This window comes from Oenanthe melanoleuca, chromosome 1 (genome assembly GCF_029582105.1).
Source record: "Oenanthe melanoleuca isolate GR-GAL-2019-014 chromosome 1, OMel1.0, whole genome shotgun sequence".
In the NCBI taxonomy this organism is placed as follows: domain Eukaryota; kingdom Metazoa; phylum Chordata; class Aves; order Passeriformes; family Muscicapidae; genus Oenanthe; species Oenanthe melanoleuca.
In genome coordinates, this window is record NC_079333.1 from 92,291,750 (window position 1) to 92,311,007 (window position 19,258).

General features: G+C 40.0%; 1 protein-coding gene across 3 annotated transcripts in view; it reads left to right on the forward strand.

The window, feature by feature from the left end:
• The window catches only part of TBL1X (transducin beta like 1 X-linked), a 189,140-nt gene extending 176,547 nt beyond the window's left edge, over positions 1-12,593 (forward strand). For all 3 annotated transcript variants that reach the window (XM_056487041.1, XM_056487049.1, XM_056487059.1), the window contains 6 exons: positions 1,282-1,403; positions 2,856-2,930; positions 4,873-5,000; positions 6,145-6,310; positions 7,049-7,150; positions 8,223-12,593. In XM_056487041.1, coding sequence (XP_056343016.1) covers positions 1,282-1,403; positions 2,856-2,930; positions 4,873-5,000; positions 6,145-6,310; positions 7,049-7,150; positions 8,223-8,249 — 620 coding nt within the window. In that variant the 3' untranslated portion in view covers positions 8,250-12,593. The remainder of the gene's footprint in view (positions 1-1,281; positions 1,404-2,855; positions 2,931-4,872; positions 5,001-6,144; positions 6,311-7,048; positions 7,151-8,222) is intronic.
• The last annotated feature ends 6,665 nt before the right edge of the window (positions 12,594-19,258 follow it).

A 19,258-nucleotide genomic window follows, 5' to 3' on the forward strand; every position in this document is an offset into this window, starting at 1 on the left:
TACTGAAAAAAGTATTGTCTATGAAACAATGCCAGCCTTTCAGCCTCATTTAGAGAGCTACCTGATGATTCAGAAGGTGATATGGATCTATTTTGCTTTGCAGTTTATAAAAATTATAATAGGAAAAACATACTTAAATGTAACAGGTTTGTCAGAACAGATCTCTTTTGACCTCTCTGTTACTGAAGTATCTTTCTAAACACATTTGAGTAAGGAATTTCTTGGTTGCATTTTAATGATAAATTTGCATTGTATCTTTGCCAGGAAGAGATTCAACTTTATTTCCTATGTGCTGGTCTCATTCTAGAACACTTGCTTCTCACAAGAGGGTGCTGAGAATGAAGATTTCTATATTTTAGCAAGTCTTATGTCATCCTCTGGAGGGCAGCTAAACTCTATCCTGAGGGAAAAAGCCCAAGCAGCAGTCATAGAAACACAAGCAAGCTGTTTGTCAGGAGCTCCCTCCAGCTCCTGCTTGCAGTCTGCAGTGACATACTGGAAGAGTTGTTTGGGGATTTTTTTCCCATTATTTTTGAAAAGAGAGAGAGAGAGTATGTGTGTGTCTGTATGTGTGTGTGACACAGGCACTACTTGCACGCTCACGTGCTCTCTGTGCACAGAGTTCTGTTAGTTCAGTGCTAGTTAATGCCAAACCCTCTGCAGAAACTCTTCCTCTCATTTCAGATGAGGCTGATCAATGCACCTGCCTAAAACCAGTCCCCAAGCAAATTAAACTGAATTTTAGTATTATTAATCCATGTGCCTGCACAGAATGATAGGTTTGTATCCAAGGTTGCATAAAGCTCTAGTGCAAAGGGATACAGCCACCTGCTCCTCCACCTTCCCATGTGCTGTGTCTGGCATTCACAGGAACGTGCTTGTCTAACTAACAGATGAAATTATCCACATTTTTCTGGGTTAGTTTTCTTTCAGTTCTTCACTGAACTGGGTTACAGAGGGGTGGATGCTAGACATAACCCATAATATGTGTAGCTGGGAGCAGAGAGGGTGGAGGTAGTGTTTTGCCCCCTCTTATGTCAGTTAACCCAAAAGATTCTCATAAGTAGATGCCATGCAAAGTATCCAGATTATCCACTGGAATAGAAAAAATAATTTGTGCCCTTCAGACAGTTCCTATCAGCCCTATAACTGGCAGTAGGTGACAGACTAAGAACTAGCCTGTAGTTGTTTCATCCAGATAAGTGATGGGAGGAAAATTACTTGGGATAGCTGTTTCTTTGTCATGATCCCTGATATTCCTTCTGTTGTTTGTATTCACAGCTCCTGCTCTGGATGTAGACTGGCAGAACAACACTACTTTTGCCTCCTGCAGTACTGACATGTGCATCCATGTATGCAGACTTGGCTGTGATCGTCCTGTTAAAACCTTTCAAGGACACACAGTAAGTTTAAGAAATCCAAAATATTAGTGATAAAGTCACAGCAACATGTTACAATGATGGCAGATGTGTTTGCAGGGTATGTTCTAGAAGCAAAGTTGTTAACACCCCATTGGTTCCCTAAACGTATATTCCTTGGGAGTGAGTGATTCACTGCCTGTGAGAGGGGATAAAATGTTCTAAATCACCATAGGAGGCAACACCTCCAGGTTAAAGTGAGAGTGTTTCTGTGTAGCATGAGCTGCAGACTAAAGGCACATTCATAAATAAGATTCTGTTTTCCATTGGCTTAATTTCCTTTACTAAATGAGAGCCATGAATAAGGAGAGAAAGTTTACCTCCAGCCATTGTTCAGTTTTAGAATCAATTCAATCTAATAAGATATATTAAAGTTGTAATTCCCCACTCTTTTCTTGGTGGTTTTTAGTGACTGTCAAAGGTTACTTTTCCTAGGTTTCATTTCTGAGAAAAACTGATTTATTGACCCATAATTTAAATGTTAGCATCCAGAATTTGCTGTCTCCTCATTGAGGAAAAACTATGCATTTGGAGACCTTTATCTTAGTCTGTGGTTAAACTGATACTTCATGACAGGTTGTACATTCTTAACAATAGACTGGTGCTTTTTATGATTATATGAAATGCACCATTTTGTACATGATCCAGATTTGCACTTCAAATATGTCTATACTTGCTTTTAATTATTACTGAAACGTGTAAAACATATAAAGAAAAATTTAAACCTTCTCCAGGATTGTTTTCACTGACACCCTGGACCAATTTATATTTTTAGGAAAACAGTCTTTCGCTTTTTATAAAATGCTTTTTTTCTCTTTACCTATAGCCATGGAAGAGCATGGTAAACTTACTCATTACCAAGGGGATACACTAAGCTTAGTTAATTACAAAGTGCTAGAAAAACTGATAGAGAAAGCATCCTAAACTGTTTAATATTCCATCATGGAATTCATTTACACATAAACCTCTCTTTAGAGAGACCAGCATTGTTGTAGAGCTACAAAATGAAGAATTATCAAGGCCACAAAACTTAACACCCCACCAGTATCGGTATTTTCTGTTGAAAACTTGTATCACCAAGTCTACAGCACATTAATGAAAGAAAAGCCATAGTTCTAAAAAGAAGCTAATGCTGTATAGTCAATCTGTCTAGGTTTATTTAAATCCTAGGATATGAGAAAAGGATAGGAGTAACTTTGTGCCAGAACATGCATCAGAAGATTGTTTGTGTGTATTGTTCACAAGCACAGGATGGTTCCACTCTGAAATGCCACTTAAGTAGGATGCTGGGGAGGCAGCACTGCTTTTGTTCACCCCTAAACACTGTAACTTGTGGGTGAACTTGTTCCATGCATAAACCTTGAGTGCCCTCTGCTGAGTGCCCAGTACAATTCAGTAACTGGAATATTTGCTTAATAAAATCACTCTTGATTTCAGAACGAGGTGAATGCAATCAAATGGGACCCATCTGGCATGCTACTAGCATCTTGCTCCGATGACATGACATTAAAGGTAAAATCATTTCCATTCCTGGTGTTCAAAAAGTAAGGACAAAAAATTATGTCTCTTTTTCAGTCTTCTCCAGAATTATGGTACTGTATCACTTCAAACTCTGCATGAACAGTAGTTTCCATTTTGTCCCATATTTCTTGAAGCAAATCTGAAAGATTGAAGACAGGGAAGCAAACACTGGGGAAAGTGAGGCATCCTATCCAAATAGGTGTTATGTGACTGATGTGCCATTGTCACAAAAACATCATAGCTTAAGTACAGATAATATAGAACTTCAGCAGCCCAAAACCCTTCTCATTTTTCTTTTCCAGCCACAAATATCTGTATGTTGTTCTAGCAAAGCCCTCCTGCTGGACTGTTGATTTATGCTGGTTCCTGGAAGAAAGCAAATAACTCAGGAAGGATTTGATTTTGTGGATAGAATTGTACCAGTAATAGTTTCCTTGCAGTATGGTTGTGTTAATTAAGACTCAGATCTCTTTTCACTGATGATTGACACTGCTGAGTGGCACTGCTGATTGACACTGCTGATTGACACTGCTGAAGCTTGGGTTGTTTCTAGCATAAAACTGAGACAGCAGCAGAATTTGCAGATGAGAGCTAAGTGAATGTCAGTGTTATGAATATTTCCTCTTCATAGATGGACTGATTTCTGCTCTGTCTTTGTCGCATACCCACTGAGGTTTTCATCATTCTGGATTCCAGATGTGTTATTACAGGCTAGTGGCAGAGCTGGAAATTTACAGAAGATGGGGGCAAAAGGGAGCACCTTACCTGTCATGCTGCCACAAAGCAGTATTGCATAACTGTTCTTGCTGTGCTTAAATGTCCTGACCCAGTGGTAACACATCTTTTTGGTGCCTGCTTGCGTGCTGTATTTTAAAAACCACCATGCTTCAGTGTTGTTGTTACCAGTTCAAATTCCTGACCACTGAATTTGGCACAAGAGCTAGTGGCTATCCCTGACCTCAACTGTTTATAAAATCCTTCAGGGCCAGAGACAGAAAATGCTCCAAATTAAACAATTATTCTTCTTCCCTTTCCATTGTAAATCAGTCCTCTCCAACTTTTTCTTCTCTATTTTTGGAATTCACGAGCTTTTCCTATGACATATTGGAGTGTGCTGCCTGTCAGGTGTAGAACATGGCTGGGCTTTGTGTAGCATTTCCAAAACAGTCCCAGGTACACTGATGGGAATTCAGCATAAGAGCACATCATTCTCGTGGTGCAGACTTAAAACAACTGAGTTAAATTATTACTACGTTTTGGTATCTCTCTAAAACCGGCTGACTAAATTTATTTTCCCTGCAGTGAATTCCTTCATCTTACTTTTTCAGTTAGCTGAAGAAAAGAGGTACTAAATCACCTCTGTTGAGCATATTCTTCATCTTACACTGAAGTATTTGGCCATGTAACACTGCAGAAACAGCTGACTGTCTTCCATCTTCTGTACTGTTAAAAACATGAGGGAAACAAATGGAGTTCAGGAGGAAAAGGAAAATTTTACTAGCAGAAGAGAAAATTGCTGTGTTCTAAGCAGTTGCTGCAATTCTCATTCTTTAAAATGACTGCAGTTGCAATGTGTAAATAAAATTCAGATTAAACTTCTTCAAATAGATAAACTTCTGTGTGAGAATAGTTACAGGCTCTTGAAGTACAGCAGTTCTTTAGTTTTTATCTTATTATCTATTGATAGTACAGCAATTCTTTAGTTCGTATTAGCTATTGAATAAAAACTATTAAATGTATAACTCTTTTCCTTGTTGGAGTTATTTTAATGTGTCTGCCAAATTCCTGCATCAACAAATTATATTTATGTGTATTCAGGTGAGTCTAGATCTCAAATAAACAAATGGCAAGAATAGCGCAGAACTGAAATAATTCATCTGAGAAGAGATTAATAACGTTGTCGTTTCCCCCCTTCATTATTTCTCTGACTCAGATATGGAGTATGAAACAAGATACCTGTGTACATGATCTTCAGGCTCACAGCAAAGAAATTTACACTATCAAATGGAGCCCTACAGGACCAGGCACCAGCAACCCAAACTCCAACATCATGTTAGCAAGGTAAAAAATGCACCTCTTTTTCTTGCCTGCCAAGAAGAAGGATCATCTTTCTGACATGTAACCCTATTGTCACTTTGCCATCACTCTTCCTGCAGACAATTCCAATAAAAAGTATCTGTGTATGTAACTCAGGGGGATGAATACAAAGGGAAAGGATTCGTATTTGAAAAAAGAAGGGGAATGAAGAAATATAATTGAATCATGTGGTGTTTAACTTTTCAGCTGCCTCGATAAAATTGTTGTAAATTTGGTATTGTAGTTTCGCATCCAGCATTGAGTTGTTAGGAGTGAAAATCTTGAGGCAGGTGCTCTCAAGGTTCAGGTAGCTGGAATGGTTTCTAACTGGGGTCATGCAACTCACCTGGGCAGTTAGAGAAAATTTTTGTAGCCTTCTTAGCTAGTAGAGAAAAGCTTTGAAGTTCTGTTTGAAAATCTGTGCAAAATTCTTCTTTGAGCTTAGGAAATACATTTACTTGTGGAGTGCCAGTTGATGGTAGTACTATGGGTTCATCAGATCAGCTCATGGGGTGTGCAGTGTGGGGAGAAGTTGTATTGAAACTGGTTTATTTTACTCCTTAGCCAGGAGTGAATATGGGAGAACTTCACTTTCTTGGAGTTATTATTTTAATATTGTTTTTAATGCAAATTATTTCCTTTGCCTTTCTCCAAGCCCATAGTTTGGGATTTAAATGGAATGTAGCAAAAAGTATCACTGAAACAAAATGAAAATAATCACAATTCTAGAGAATTATAAAATGCTAATTCTTTAAACAGGGTGAATCCATTAGGAGTATGATCTCTCTGGACTCATTTATCCTATTAATCACAATATATATTTGATCTTCCTGAATAACCAGAGGTAGAATCTCTAAAGTGGGGAGCTTGGCTTTCTTAGGGCTACATGGAGCACACTTAAATAGGCCCTAAGGGTCCTCATAGGAGAATTCAATTCCATAACTGTAGTTCTTAAGATAAAAAAACATAGAGGCTGTGGTACATTTTAGCTTTTCTGTTTGCAACATTATGTCTTGCTTAGCCAAGGGAAAACAAACCTTTGATATTCTCTAATAACATTTACAGTATCACAGTGCAAATTGATTAATACTCAGATTATTACATTCTTGTGTTTGAATGCTTCTTGCAGTGCTTCGTTTGATTCCACGGTTCGGCTGTGGGACGTTGACCGAGGAGTCTGCATCCATACCTTAACAAAGCATCAAGAGCCTGTCTACAGTGTAGCTTTTAGTCCTGATGGAAAATACCTAGCCAGCGGGTCCTTCGACAAATGTGTCCATATATGGAATACTCAGGTACTGTTTTGCCTCATGTGAAGCACATCTGCTTTAGGTGACACATTAATAGCAAAAGCTTAAATGGAAAATGTCTGTACCTAGGTCATGCATGACCTGGCTGCCAGGGTGAACCTGATTGTATTGGCTGGCACAAATCCATGGCAGCTGAGTCACTCAGGTGCAGTGAGGTGACTGCCCAGAACAGTCTGCTTTGTATGCTAAAACAAGTAGCATGCATGAAAATAGGTGCATTGTTTTGGGTCATCAGCTTTGTGAGGCAAAGGTGTAGGTTAGGAATAATGGATATTTTTATTTAGTTACATACTGAGTTCAGCTGTGAATCTGGCACTCTGGCTTAGATTTTGTGAAGAGGAGATAGAGATACAGAAATGTATAGGCAGGGGACTGGTTATATTCTGGAGAAAAGTGGGACATCATAGTTCCACAGGTGCAGTTCTGAATACTGGTGCCTCACAACCTGAATTATCAACAAACACTAGAGAAGAGCAGATCAGCTAACTCCACAGGCCTTTATTGTTACAGAGTTGACAAAAACATGTCTCGAGAGTCCTACTGTTTCTGGAAGAGCCTGTTGCTCTTCACTGCAAAGACCAGCTTCCTGACCAGCTTCTGTCACGATATGGCGGTGCCCATAGCTGGGTGATCTGAGTAGCTCCCCATTTTAATATAGTGCCATGTGACTGAGAAAAAGGAGAACTTCTGTATCCAATGTCTGCATGCTGTTTTGCTTTGTAGAGTGGAACTCTAGTACATAGCTACAGAGGCACCGGGGGCATCTTTGAAGTCTGCTGGAATGCTAGAGGAGACAAAGTGGGAGCAAGTGCATCAGATGGATCGGTAAGGACCAGCAAACATTGCAGAGGTTGGGTGGAGAGTTCTTTTCTGGGGAGCATCAACAAAAGACAGGGTGCTGTATTTGCCTCCTGGGGGCAGAGCCCAAAGGCAGAGGCAGCTCAAGACACAAATAAGTAGCTCTGTGTAGTGTATTAAAAATGCTCCTGCTTTGATAGGTTTTGAATACTAGGAGGTGGTGTTCCTGTCGGAAATGAAGAATGCTTGTGGAATAGGTAAATACTGCTGAAGATGAGAATGACTTTTAAATACATATTTGACAAGAACAACAGTAGTGCTGTTTCTATCATTATCTGTCAGTTTTAATGAAGAGCAGATCACAGCAGTCAACTCTGTAACAAACAATTATCCTGGGGCTTTCAGAGTTTGATTCCACAGAAGAATATTCCTATTCCTTTGAATACAAATAGCTAAAGGAGGAAACTTTTAGCATGATACCCAAAGATTTTGTCATGTGGTAAAGGGGAAATATTGCTTTGGAGATGCTGATTATTCCTTACTATGTTTTAAAAAAAAATTCGATTGTAGCATGATTAGCAGGACACACGTGGCTGGCTGGCTGGCATAACTACTTTGGAGCAGTATTTTTCAACTGATTTTAACAAAGGGAACACCTATGACATGATTCAGTTATTTGAGCTTAGTTGTGCCACCTCAGACAGTGCCATGCCAGGCTCCCAGCAGCTGCTCCAAATGGACATGTGCCCACTGTCATGCCTGCCAAGCCTGCATCTGTTTTGGATATGTTTCAGAACTGGAAGTGGACAAGATATTTAGGCAACTGAATAGATCCCATAATCTCACAGGATGTGCCACCAAAATGTTTGTAAACCAGTGAAAGCCCAGCTAAATGTTAAATGTGTGGGTTTTGCTTGGGCTTTCTGCCATATCAGTTTGTTCCTTTACTTGTGTGCCTTGAAACCAGTACTTGAGAGAGACTGATTTGAAACTGGGGGGTGTAACCCAGCTGGCTGGTCTACCTGTGTGAAGGGTGCATGAATAGGATTTCCACATCACCTTCACAAATGATTCTTAACACGGGCTCTTCTCTCTGCAGGTTTGTGTTCTAGATCTGCGGAAGTAAAAGTGAAATGTTTTATAAGAAATTTCAAATGGACCAGCAGTGAATGTGTGGGGAGAAGCACTCTTCAAAACTATTCTTAACAGCTCCAGAACTGTACAAACTTGAACAAAGTTAGAGTGTACCATGAAACCGACTCTCCCTGGCCACAGGTGACTTGTATTTTGTCCGTAACCTTCATCAAGGAGTATAAAAACACAGTCACTTCAGAGGGGGAGGGAATGGTTTCCACCTGGAACATTCAGCCTTGGAAGCATGAAGCCACCAGCTAGGCATTGCACTGTTTGGTTTGCATCTGAGAACTTGCTCTGATGGCTGGGGAAAAAAAAAGCTGTGCCAAAAAAATTAATAAAAAGGAAAAAAAAAAAAAAAAAAAAAAGAAAAAAAAAAGAAAAATGCTGTGATAAACCAAAAGGGAAAAAAAAATCCTCCTCCATGCGGTGTTGTATTTTTTCCTTCCAATTTGGACACTACAGTTGCTCTCCCAAAGGACGTTCAAAGACCAGTTTGTACTGATGAAATGCTCAACTTTGTAATCACAACACTTTCTATTTTCTAGACTACTTTTTTTGTTCAGTGGTTTTTCTATCAGCTGGAATATTGCAGCCTGGAAGATCCCAGGCTTAGGATGAAACTTTTGTTTTCCTTTTATTTCTCCCTTCCACTCCCAACTTTTTCCTTCCTTTTTTTTTCTCCTCTTTTCTTTTTGCCCCCATTTTTTTTTTCTTTTCCCTGTATGCCCATAGTAGATGCAGCCAGGTGGACATGACAATGAAAATTTTTGACAGACTGCTTCTCCTCTCTTCTATATCTTCCTTTTTCTTTCTTTCTCTCCATTTAAAAGAAAAAAGAATCCTCCATGCTTCAGATCTTAGCGTCTCAAGGGCACTTTCAGCAAATTGTGTAATAAGTGCTTTATATAAGAATGCAGTGCTGGGGAAGATTTTTACAGGAGAAAGATGAATTTTAACAGAAAGAACCCAGTGTATTTTTGGAAAAAAAATATTTTTTATGTTAAACAGTTTTAAAAGCCTGAAATGGCTACAAAATGTAGACCAGTTGTGTAATTCAAGCTAAAAGAATGACACAGAGTCTAGGGAACATGAAAGGTGCAGTATCCTTTTTCTCTCTTCTTCTCAGAAAGTGCTGTACAGAGAAATGGTGTTTGATACAAGAAATACCAGTCCTTTACTAAAGTCCTTTTCCAGCAGCCAGCCATTTACATAGTCTCATTCCATTTTTTATGGCTGTTTGTTGATGTAAACTTATTCAAAGAGTTTCAGAAGCCTGAGACTATAAATATAGCATTCATTTTCTCTAGTCTATTTTTTTGTTTGTTTTCAGTAACCAGGACAAAATGCTTGTGTATCGTCTTTCCTCTAGAGATAGTTCAGATTTTGACAGAATTGTGGCCTTGCTAAGGAGTGCTGTCTTCCACTATTCATTATTCCAGTCAGTCAGTGGAGTTTTACCACCGACTTAATGAGACCAGGTGAACTGAAATACATTGATTGCATCTGTCACTGTTGAAGAATGGACTCTCTCCAAGCTCCTGTCGTCCATGGACCACACACACCAAGAGGAAACCTCTGCCATTGCAGCAGGTGGTGGTGCTGTCACCATGTGTGTGCTGCATCCTGCAGGGAAAGCTCTGGCTCTGCATTTGGAAGCTCACTGTCTGCCCAGACAGGTTTAGCCTCAAAGGTGTCCTCAGTGTGGTGCTCAGAAGACAATTAATTAATTGATGACTTTGTCTGTAAATTCTATCTCAGTGTGTAAACCATGGTAAAGTTGTGGGGGGTGAAATGATCAGAACAACAATGGAGAGTTCCAAAGCACTACCTGTCCACGTTGGACAAGATCTCCTCCCTGCAGCTGTGACACCTGCACAGATGCCAGCTGAAGACTGCATTGCTCTAATTGAGGAAATGACGAGTGTGAGGAAGGACACATAGGCAGAGTTTACTGAAAGTGCTGTGAAGTGTGAGGCAGCCTTGGGGTGGTGTCAGACGTGACGTAGATCCTCAGAGCTGGCTGAGTCACACAGGTGTCCTCTCTACAGCCTAGGCTAGGATCTGTACCAGAGTGTAAACAGGCCACAGACCTCTTAACAGATGTAGAATCTTCCTGCTCAAAGTCACTGTAACACGGCATCTTCCCCTCGGTTTGACCACAGCTGCTGAAGGTCTGATTTGATCTGACCAAATCCACAGTCCTCAGGCTGAACTGGTGGTGTGAGACCTGCTGAGCTCCAGGGCATCATCATGGAATTTGAATACCATCTTTGGAATTTTCTTCTCTCTATACTTGCATCTGTAGGGATCTTAGTCCTTCTAGTGGAACTAGACACTGCCAGTTTCAGCTGCATTTCTTTGAGATACACCTTTGGAAAGGAGAAAAGAATGGAAAGAAGTAACTGCTGAAAGTGTGAGTCCTGAGGTGAGAACAGTTATGTGGGATTTTGGTTACTAGTGATAGTTAGGCTTGTCTGTAATTTATCTCAAATAATTGGATGCCAGGCAGTGTCAAGGATTATTTTTGGTGTTAAATGCTTTTATATGTTGGTTTTAGTTTTTTGCACCAAGAGCATGGCTGTAGATCACCATGTGGCAGTTTTGCACTCTCTTCTGATAACCACATGTACCTGCTAATTTAAAGTCACTACTTTTTTTTTAAAAAAAAAAAAAAAAGAGGATTTGCTTAAAGAGTCTTGAACTTGAATACAAAGGCATCATGTGGTTTCATGAAGCACAGTTTGGACACTGATTTGATTGCAGTCATGGCATGTAAACGGTTAAATTCCTACGCTGCTTTTTGGTGGCATTTCTGAGAATAACAAGCAGAAGTTGCTGGTCTGTGGGAGGGCAGCACTGATGGGGCTCTGGCTTTGCCTCTGTCCCTTGAGTGACACCTGAATAGGCCAGACCTCAGGATTTGAGAAGATTAATTTGCTCAATGCTGCGTGCCTGGCTGGCTGCACAGCCCGTGTTTCACAGTCGTTCCCAGGATAGCTACTGTGGATAACAGGGCAGCATCCCTGATGCCTGTTCCTTTTTTCCATTTTTTTAATTTGTCAGAACACCACTTTTCTTGCCTGCATGGAGGTAAGAAGCCAAAAGAAACAATATTTGAATATCAATTTATTTGCAAAGCTCATGTGTGAGAGAGGCTGCTGAAAGTTTTCTATATGGACCATCAGATTTAAAAAGCAGTGCATGTGAGGAGCTAAGAAAATTCACTTTTCTTACCTTCCACAAAATCCTAAATACTGGAAACTCCTGGAAGATCCTGTAGTAGATAGTTTTCAGCTGAAATGAGAGCTGTTAAGGAAAGCAGGAGGTGCAAAGTAACCTCAACCTAAGGATGTGGTTTCTTCAGGATATGGACAGTGGGGAGAGGGAGGCTTTTCCAGGCTGTAGTTCAAGGTGGATGTCTCAGCCTAGACCTGCAGCACTGTGCTCCTGGGAGCTCCTGGAGGTCTCTCTCCCCTCCAGCAGCAGCACATTCCCCAGCTGGCAGAGCCTCTCTGTGACTCCCCTGCAATAGAGCTGCACGAAGCAAGAGCCCAGGGGACTTCATGAGATTTCTTCCTAGAATTTTGTTTATAGTTCTTTGCAACAGAAGAGAAATGGAAAAACCTAAGTGACCAAACAGGATTGTGAAACCATCCAGAGACTTGCTGGATTTTTATTATTGCTGGCTGTCTGGAATTGGCCTGGAATTGGAAAAAACCAGTTTCTGAAAAACCACTATACTCTGTGGGTTAGAAGGATACTGAATCTTTTATGTAGAAAACACTGGGTCCCTTATGGGGCAATAAAGGGCCTGACTTACAGGGTTATACACACATTAACCCCATGCTACATCTTAGAAATTTCCTTTTAATTTGTTTAAAAAAAAAAAAAAAAAAGAAAAAAAAAAAGAAAAAAATAGCTAATTTTAGAGCCAAGTGAAGTGCACTTTGTCAAATGTAAGGGTCTGCTTTGTTTTTGGGTTTCTTTTTCTTTTTCCCTTTTTAATTTTTCCTCCTTTTTTTTTCCTCTTACTGCCTTTTTAAAAGATGTGGTTCTTTGTCAATTGCAGAAATGTTCTTTCAGCCACTCACTGAAATTCTGAATTCTGGCTTCTGCAGTTTTTATTGTCTGTGTCAGACTTGCAGCCAGACTTGGTTCTCATTTAAGCATTTCCCAGGTTCTGTTGAAACAACATCAACCCTTATTTTGTTTCTCCCCCACCCACACTTTCTTCAAATTCACCTTGTGTATTGTAGCTCATTTGTTTTAAGGAGAGAATCAACAGATCATATTCAGTGTCTTGAATAAATTGCTATATTTTGATATTAGAGAATTCTGTGCGTGTTGTTCCTTATTCTTTTCTGGCTGTGTTGCATCCTAAGCCTAAGAGCTGGGGTTGAGTGACTAAAATTGTGATGTGGTGTCACATTGTGGTGTCACAACTTAAGTTCTAATGTGGTGTCACTGACCTGTGGGTGTTCAAAAATCTTGACCTTGAGTTCATAAGATTTTGTAATATACAGGGCATGGACACTTAGACTCTAATTTTCTTTACTTATCACAGATTACCACAAACACCACACAATTAACCATTAGCAAGTACTCCTATAATAAAGAAAGAAAAAAATATCTATGTGTGTGTATATAAATATTTATATATATATGTATCTATTACAGAGTAGTATCTGCAGCATTGGTATAGCAACAATCAGTGATACAGCAGCAATAAATTCATAGCAACAATCAAATATAGCAGCACCCTAATAGTAGTAGCAATTAAATGTGTATATATATAAATTACAGGTTACAACTAAGTTGTTACTACTGGAGCAAACTTGGCAGTAACACAACAGCAGATACATTTAGGATAGGTTAATCACATGTGTAAATCAGGCATCCTGCTGTAGATCTCAGAAGGGCCCCAGACATCCCAGAGATGGGAGGATCAAACAGACCTTGGGCTGAGTGAAGGAGCAGTAGAACAGTCAGGATCTCCCTTCAGATGCAATCCATGTCATGGAGTTTGGAATCATCAAGGCTTCCCAGCAATGGTCCCAGGTCTTGCAGACCTGTGTAGGAAAGGGGCCAAGAATGTGCAGTGCAGGAAGAGAGAGAGAGAAGCTGATATGGATAGAAAATAATTTCTCTATCATAGAGAGGGTACAGGACACCACCACTTCAAGCAGCCAGTGGGTGCAGTTAATTTCACCTGGGACACCCAACAGATTTTGATTTCAGTTCTACTTTGTGACTTGTGCTCTTGCAGTTGAAACAGTCAATGAAAGATACCAGTGCATTCTTTCTCAGGATGTTATCCCCTTTTACCAGACTATTTTTCAGCTTTTCAGATGATGCTACTATTACAGTTCCTTGGACTTGCACTTTCTGAGGGTATCTCAGGGTCTCTGTGGTACCTAGCTGCATTTCAGAAATGCTGGCTGTGCTTCTCAAGAACGCTTCTGGTCCCCAGGCTCACTGCTCCCAGGCTGGCTGGCAATTTCTCTCCCAGAATTTTGGCAGAATTCTCCCTTTGAGTACTTTTTTCCTTTGAATCAGGTCACCTTTACAGCTGCTCACATCACATGTTTACTGTTTGATTTTATTTCCTCCTATGCTGTATTTATTGGACATTTATACAGCTGTTAAGGGACCAATTTGGATAGGATTGGGTTGAAGTACTTTTTAAAGTTTCCTTCAAAAAGGTTTCCTGAAAAGGAAGTTTCTCCATATGAAATAAACTGGACACTGGTTCTGCTCAAGGTAAATTGTTAATTTTTCTTTAAGCTAGCTGGGCTAAAATTCAACCTTGCTTGAGCAATTGGAAGCTTCTGAAGAACTTCAGAATATTCCACTCATGTGAAGTTGTGACAGTCATTCCCTCTGTCAGGAGCTGCCATTCCCTGCTTAGGGCTCAAGGCACTGACCTGAAAGGATGCAAGGGGAGGGGATTGCTTAGCACTAACAGGCTGAATGTTGTGTAGATTTTGATTAGGTTTTATTCCACAAAATGGTTTCCACGGTACTTGGGGGGATTCAACATGAAATGGGGTTCTTGCTTTGTGACAATGTAAGAGGCTGAACCATTGACCTGAGCTAAGGTTCCTTGTCCAAAGCCATCAAAAGGAATTAGTGCTCAGAACAAACACAGTCATGTGTGTCACATCATCTCTTTCTGAGGTGTTTAAGGACCCAGAGCATTAAGTTAGGATGAATATATAACATTTGGAAAGACAGGGGCTAGAAAAGCTGTGTGTGCTAATGATGAGCACCTTAACACATAATATATTCAAAGAGAATGCAATGCATTTCCATGACACTTGTGTCAGTTCATGTTCTGACATTTGCACAGCACTAATTTCTTCATAACAGCTTCTCAAAATAAAAAATACTAGAAGTATATAGTATATAGTATATTTTTATTTATATAGTATATAGTATTTTTTAGTATACTAAAAATACTTCTCAAAATAAAAAAATAAAAAAGAGCTAAGGAGACAGCTACAGTGGGGCTGGAGCTTCAGGGGTAGTTCTATATAAAAGTTCTCACTTTACCTGCTTCTTAAATACATGCTGTGTGATGGCCCTATTTTTAGTCATGTTATTTTCAGGCATGTTTTCAGACAATGTATGACTGTCAGACTAAAACTGTAGTTTAGTTTTCCTGCATTTATCTTATATATATATTTACTTAGCCTGAAAATTATGTGGCAACTAACACTGGAAGCATCAAGCAGTCCTAAACATTTGCTTCTCACTTCTGTCAGTTTGCAGTACAATTAAGGGTACTTTTGGAGCTATTCTGGGAAGATGTAGTATTGCAGCATCTCATCAAAACAACTCCTGTCCCTGCCATCATTCTGTGTATCATTTCCGGCCACGGGTGAGATCAGCACTGACCATTAAGAGCACATGCAATTTCATATTGAAGCTCTATGGTATAAAAAGTAATTTTTAAAGCTTTGAAGTCTTTTAAGTGAAGAAATTACTCACTTGGCAAGGAATTTTTCATCATTGCTGACTCCTTTCCCAATAGGAAGGAAGATCTTTGTTTCCTTAGAGATAGGGTTTTTTTCTATTTCCTTTTGAATATATTCAAAAAACCCAAAGAATACAAAACCTAATAGCTGCAGGAAAGCAGCTATATCCTCTTTTATGGCTGCAAGGTCTAACATCTTTTTCCTTCAAAGAAGAAGCCTTGACTTCACCACGTAATTCATTAGTCATTATTTCAATACAAGAGATCAAAAAGAGATTATGCTCATCACTTTCCTATCCTTCCCATTAAATACTGGGACAAAGTTGACATCCTCATTCTTTAGTAGAGTAATTCATCACAGTCAAAAGACAAAAATGGATTTGGTTGCAAAGCACTACCATTCTACAGTTCCAAAACTGAGAATTGCCTCTCCAGGCTTCTAAAAATCTGTGGTGTTAAGGGAGCATCACATCCCTACACGCTGTGTTGCAGTATCTGAAAAATTCTGAATATTTTCTTGAAGGGAAAGACAGAAATGTCAGACCCTTAGGGGAGGGCATTTGAGACATCCTGAAATCCTTACAGCCATGGTGTCCTGCCAGCTGGACTGAAAGGTTGTGGAGTGCCTGCAGAGAGTACTGTCAGTGAGGGCACTGTGGGAAGATACTGAGGGTAAAAAGGGAACAGTGCAGAATTACAGGGGAAATACAGCTGGCACTCCCTGGATGGAGCATGGTGAACCTGTCTGACCTCCCACACACAGCACAGTCTAAGGGGAATAAACAGAGGATGGAGCAGAGTAGAGACAACAGCCAGGATTTGTCCAAACCTTTGCAGTGGGGAGCTTGGTGGTGTTTCCTAGCTGAACAGCTGCATGGCACCTGAAAAACAAGAGGGATAAAGGAAGCCCTAGAGTTAACAACCCTGGCAAAATGCCTCTCCTTGGATTGGCACGTCCCCATCCAAGGTTGTCTCAGGTACTGTGCTGACATCCCCACCCCCAAGGTGCCACTGCCCCTCAGTGAGTAAGGTGTGGGGCTGAAGTCACTCAATCTCCACCTGAATATAAAGAAATAGTATAAAAGTAAGTTAAGAATGGAAGAAATCAGGGAAGTCTCCAGAGTAACTTCTGGGGTCAACTGATGGGATGAACCTATCTTCTCCCTGTCTTCACCCCCCAGGGGATGCCTGTTGGGCAAGATCTGTATTCCATGTGCATGGAATGCTTTTCTTGAGAACATTTTGTTAGGATTGGAGCTTGTCACTGTGTTGCTTTGAATTTTATGTTGCTTTGAAGATGTTTTTTTCAGTTAGACACTATCCCCAGCAATCCTTGAAGCCCGAGCTGTCACAGCTTCACTAATAAAGAGTGTTATTCTGTAACCTGTTAATGTGAGTCCTTCAAGGGCACTGACAGAGTCATCAAACATAAAGAGTTTGAGAAAATCTCCCCTTTTCACATGACAGGCAACCTAGACTGCCAAGATAGAGATCTGAAGGGAAAAGCCCTCAGCGTGGTGTTTCCTTCCTTGAAGCCCTGGACAGTGGCTGCTTGTCAGCTCCTTTCCCAGAGGCTGCTCTGGGGAGAATCATGAGAAATTTCTGCGCAATGAAATGACCGTGTCTAATCATCCAGCCACTCACCTTCCTCCACAGAGGATGACAAAGGCAGAGAGATTTTGCTTCAGCCAGTTCACACAGACATCCTTTTTTTATTTTTTAATATCCCCATTAAAGGTCCAGATCTCATGATTTGATCAAAGAATACAAATCAAAGCGATTTTTAAAAAATGTAGTCTTTCTAATCCACAACATTTAGAGTGGCATCCTGACTTAGGTCTGCTTCAGCACAGAGACTTTGATGAAGGCTGTAGCAAGAGCTATAAAAATCTTTTCACATACAAGCAATTTTGAGATAAAATCCTAGATCTCCTATATAGAGCATTAAAAAATGTGTTGGTAGTAAATAATTTCTAAAAAGTCCTCTGGACTCTGTACCAGAGTCTGCAAAAGATTAATAAATTGAGGCATATTTCTTCAGATGCAAATTTGGAAACTGAAGGTGTTGGTATGGGAAAAAACAACACTTCTCATCACTGTACAAGTTCCACCAGCCCCCTGGAGACTGAAGGAGCAATGGATTAACTGCATACATCACTGAAGACCCCTTACCAATAAAAAAAACAATATTCCTGTCTGTACAAAAGAGCAATTTCTGCCTGGTTTTTGGTTTCTGCAGTGACAGAGAAGCAAGCAGGTGGGGAGAGAGGGGCTAGTCTGTGCACAGCTCTAAGCTGAGAACTTGTCCCACAACTTTTATCACCAAACCTTGCCAAACTTTCACTTTAAAAACAACCACCAACAGCCTCATCTATTTCTTGAGCCAAGTCTATTCCAGTAGGAACCAAACAGCAGCACCTCCAGCAGAAAAGAAGAAATTTAATTTTATTACGTATTTCCACTTGAACCACTCCTTTCCATGTCTGAACCACAAAAGGGTTGGTGCTCATTCCTCCTTAATGAAATTAAGTAGAGAAAATGAAAACCATCTTGATTTCTCCTGTACTATTTTGGCCTAATGCATTAATATTTTATTTCTCTGTGCTATACACTGCATGCTATGGGCTGGGGATGATACTATTGCCCAGCAAGTCCTGTGGATCTGGATTTTTTTCTGAAATGAAAGGTGTCATGTTTGGACTTGCCTGTCTAAAATAAATATTATACAGTGGCCTCTTGGAGGCCCATGTAGTAAATCATTGCTTTATTTGGTTGAAATAAAACAAAATCAACCAAACACTTCAACTGTTATTGGAAAATAGCCCTGAAAAAAATAGAGAAGGCAAAGCATTGGTAATTTTATGAGAAAATGTTGGTAGAATTTTTTATGGTGTTTTTGAAGGATATTTGTGAGCAGTGAATTGAATGTTAAAATTTTATTTTTAGGAAAATTTAAGTTTTCTTAAACACAATATTTGTTGATCACTTCATGTAGTATCTTCTGGGGTGCTTGGTGTTTCTTAATAAAATGCAATAGCATTTGGAGAAGAAAAACCAAAAAATCTCTAAAACAAAACCAAATAATTTATTGTTTATCCACCAGCAGAAACTATTTTCTGTGAATCTAAAACCTAAGGAGTACTTATATGTGTGTGTTGTGATGTGTGTGCACTGACATCTGAGGTTTTGTGTAGTTGTACCTGAATATTAATCAGTTCCTTTCACAAGTGTCTGCAGAAGCAAGGCAAGAGGCCATCCCACAATTTCATAGGTATGGTTAGAATCTCATCTGGAATAAAGTGAATCCATTAAGTGACTATCTACAGCATGATATCTTCATAAAATAAATGGAGACAGTGCACACCATTTTTGTCTCCCAGTAATGTACCAATAAAACTGATATTTGAGGATGTTGCCATGAAGAAACAAACAAACAAACAAACACTTTTTTTTTTTCAGGATTTTCAGTGCAAAGCTAATGGGCTGGTGCTCAGGAGCTCTGCTGACAGGAGCTGATACCAGGGGCAGGCAGCACCCAGAGCATCTCACAGCCCCCCTGGGCTGCAGCTCCCTGGGCTTCCCCTGTGAAAATACTGCCAAACTGGAGTGTCCTACCACCAAGACTTTTTTTTTTTTTTTTTTTGCTTCCATTTCTCCCTTCTTTTGGCCCAGTGAAGAATGAATTCTGTGAGCACAGTGGAGGGGCAGCAGCTCAGGCTCAAGCAGCAGCTCCCACTGCCCCATTCCCTATGGGATGATGAAGACATCTGGAAGTGAGGAACAATTCTCCTTCTGGAGCCTCATGGCTCCTCTGTGTCTTCAGCTTACCCATTCAAGCCTTTCACAGGAGTCCAGTTACTCAACATTGGCCTCATTTCCAGAGAAGTCATGGACATCACTAGTGACAGAGCCCAGCAAACATGGGTAAAAGGCCTCTGTTGCACTTGAAGATACTTATAAAAAAAGTCTTTTGCTAAGGTAGACATTGTTTTTTTCATTTTGAATTCAGATATTAAACTGAA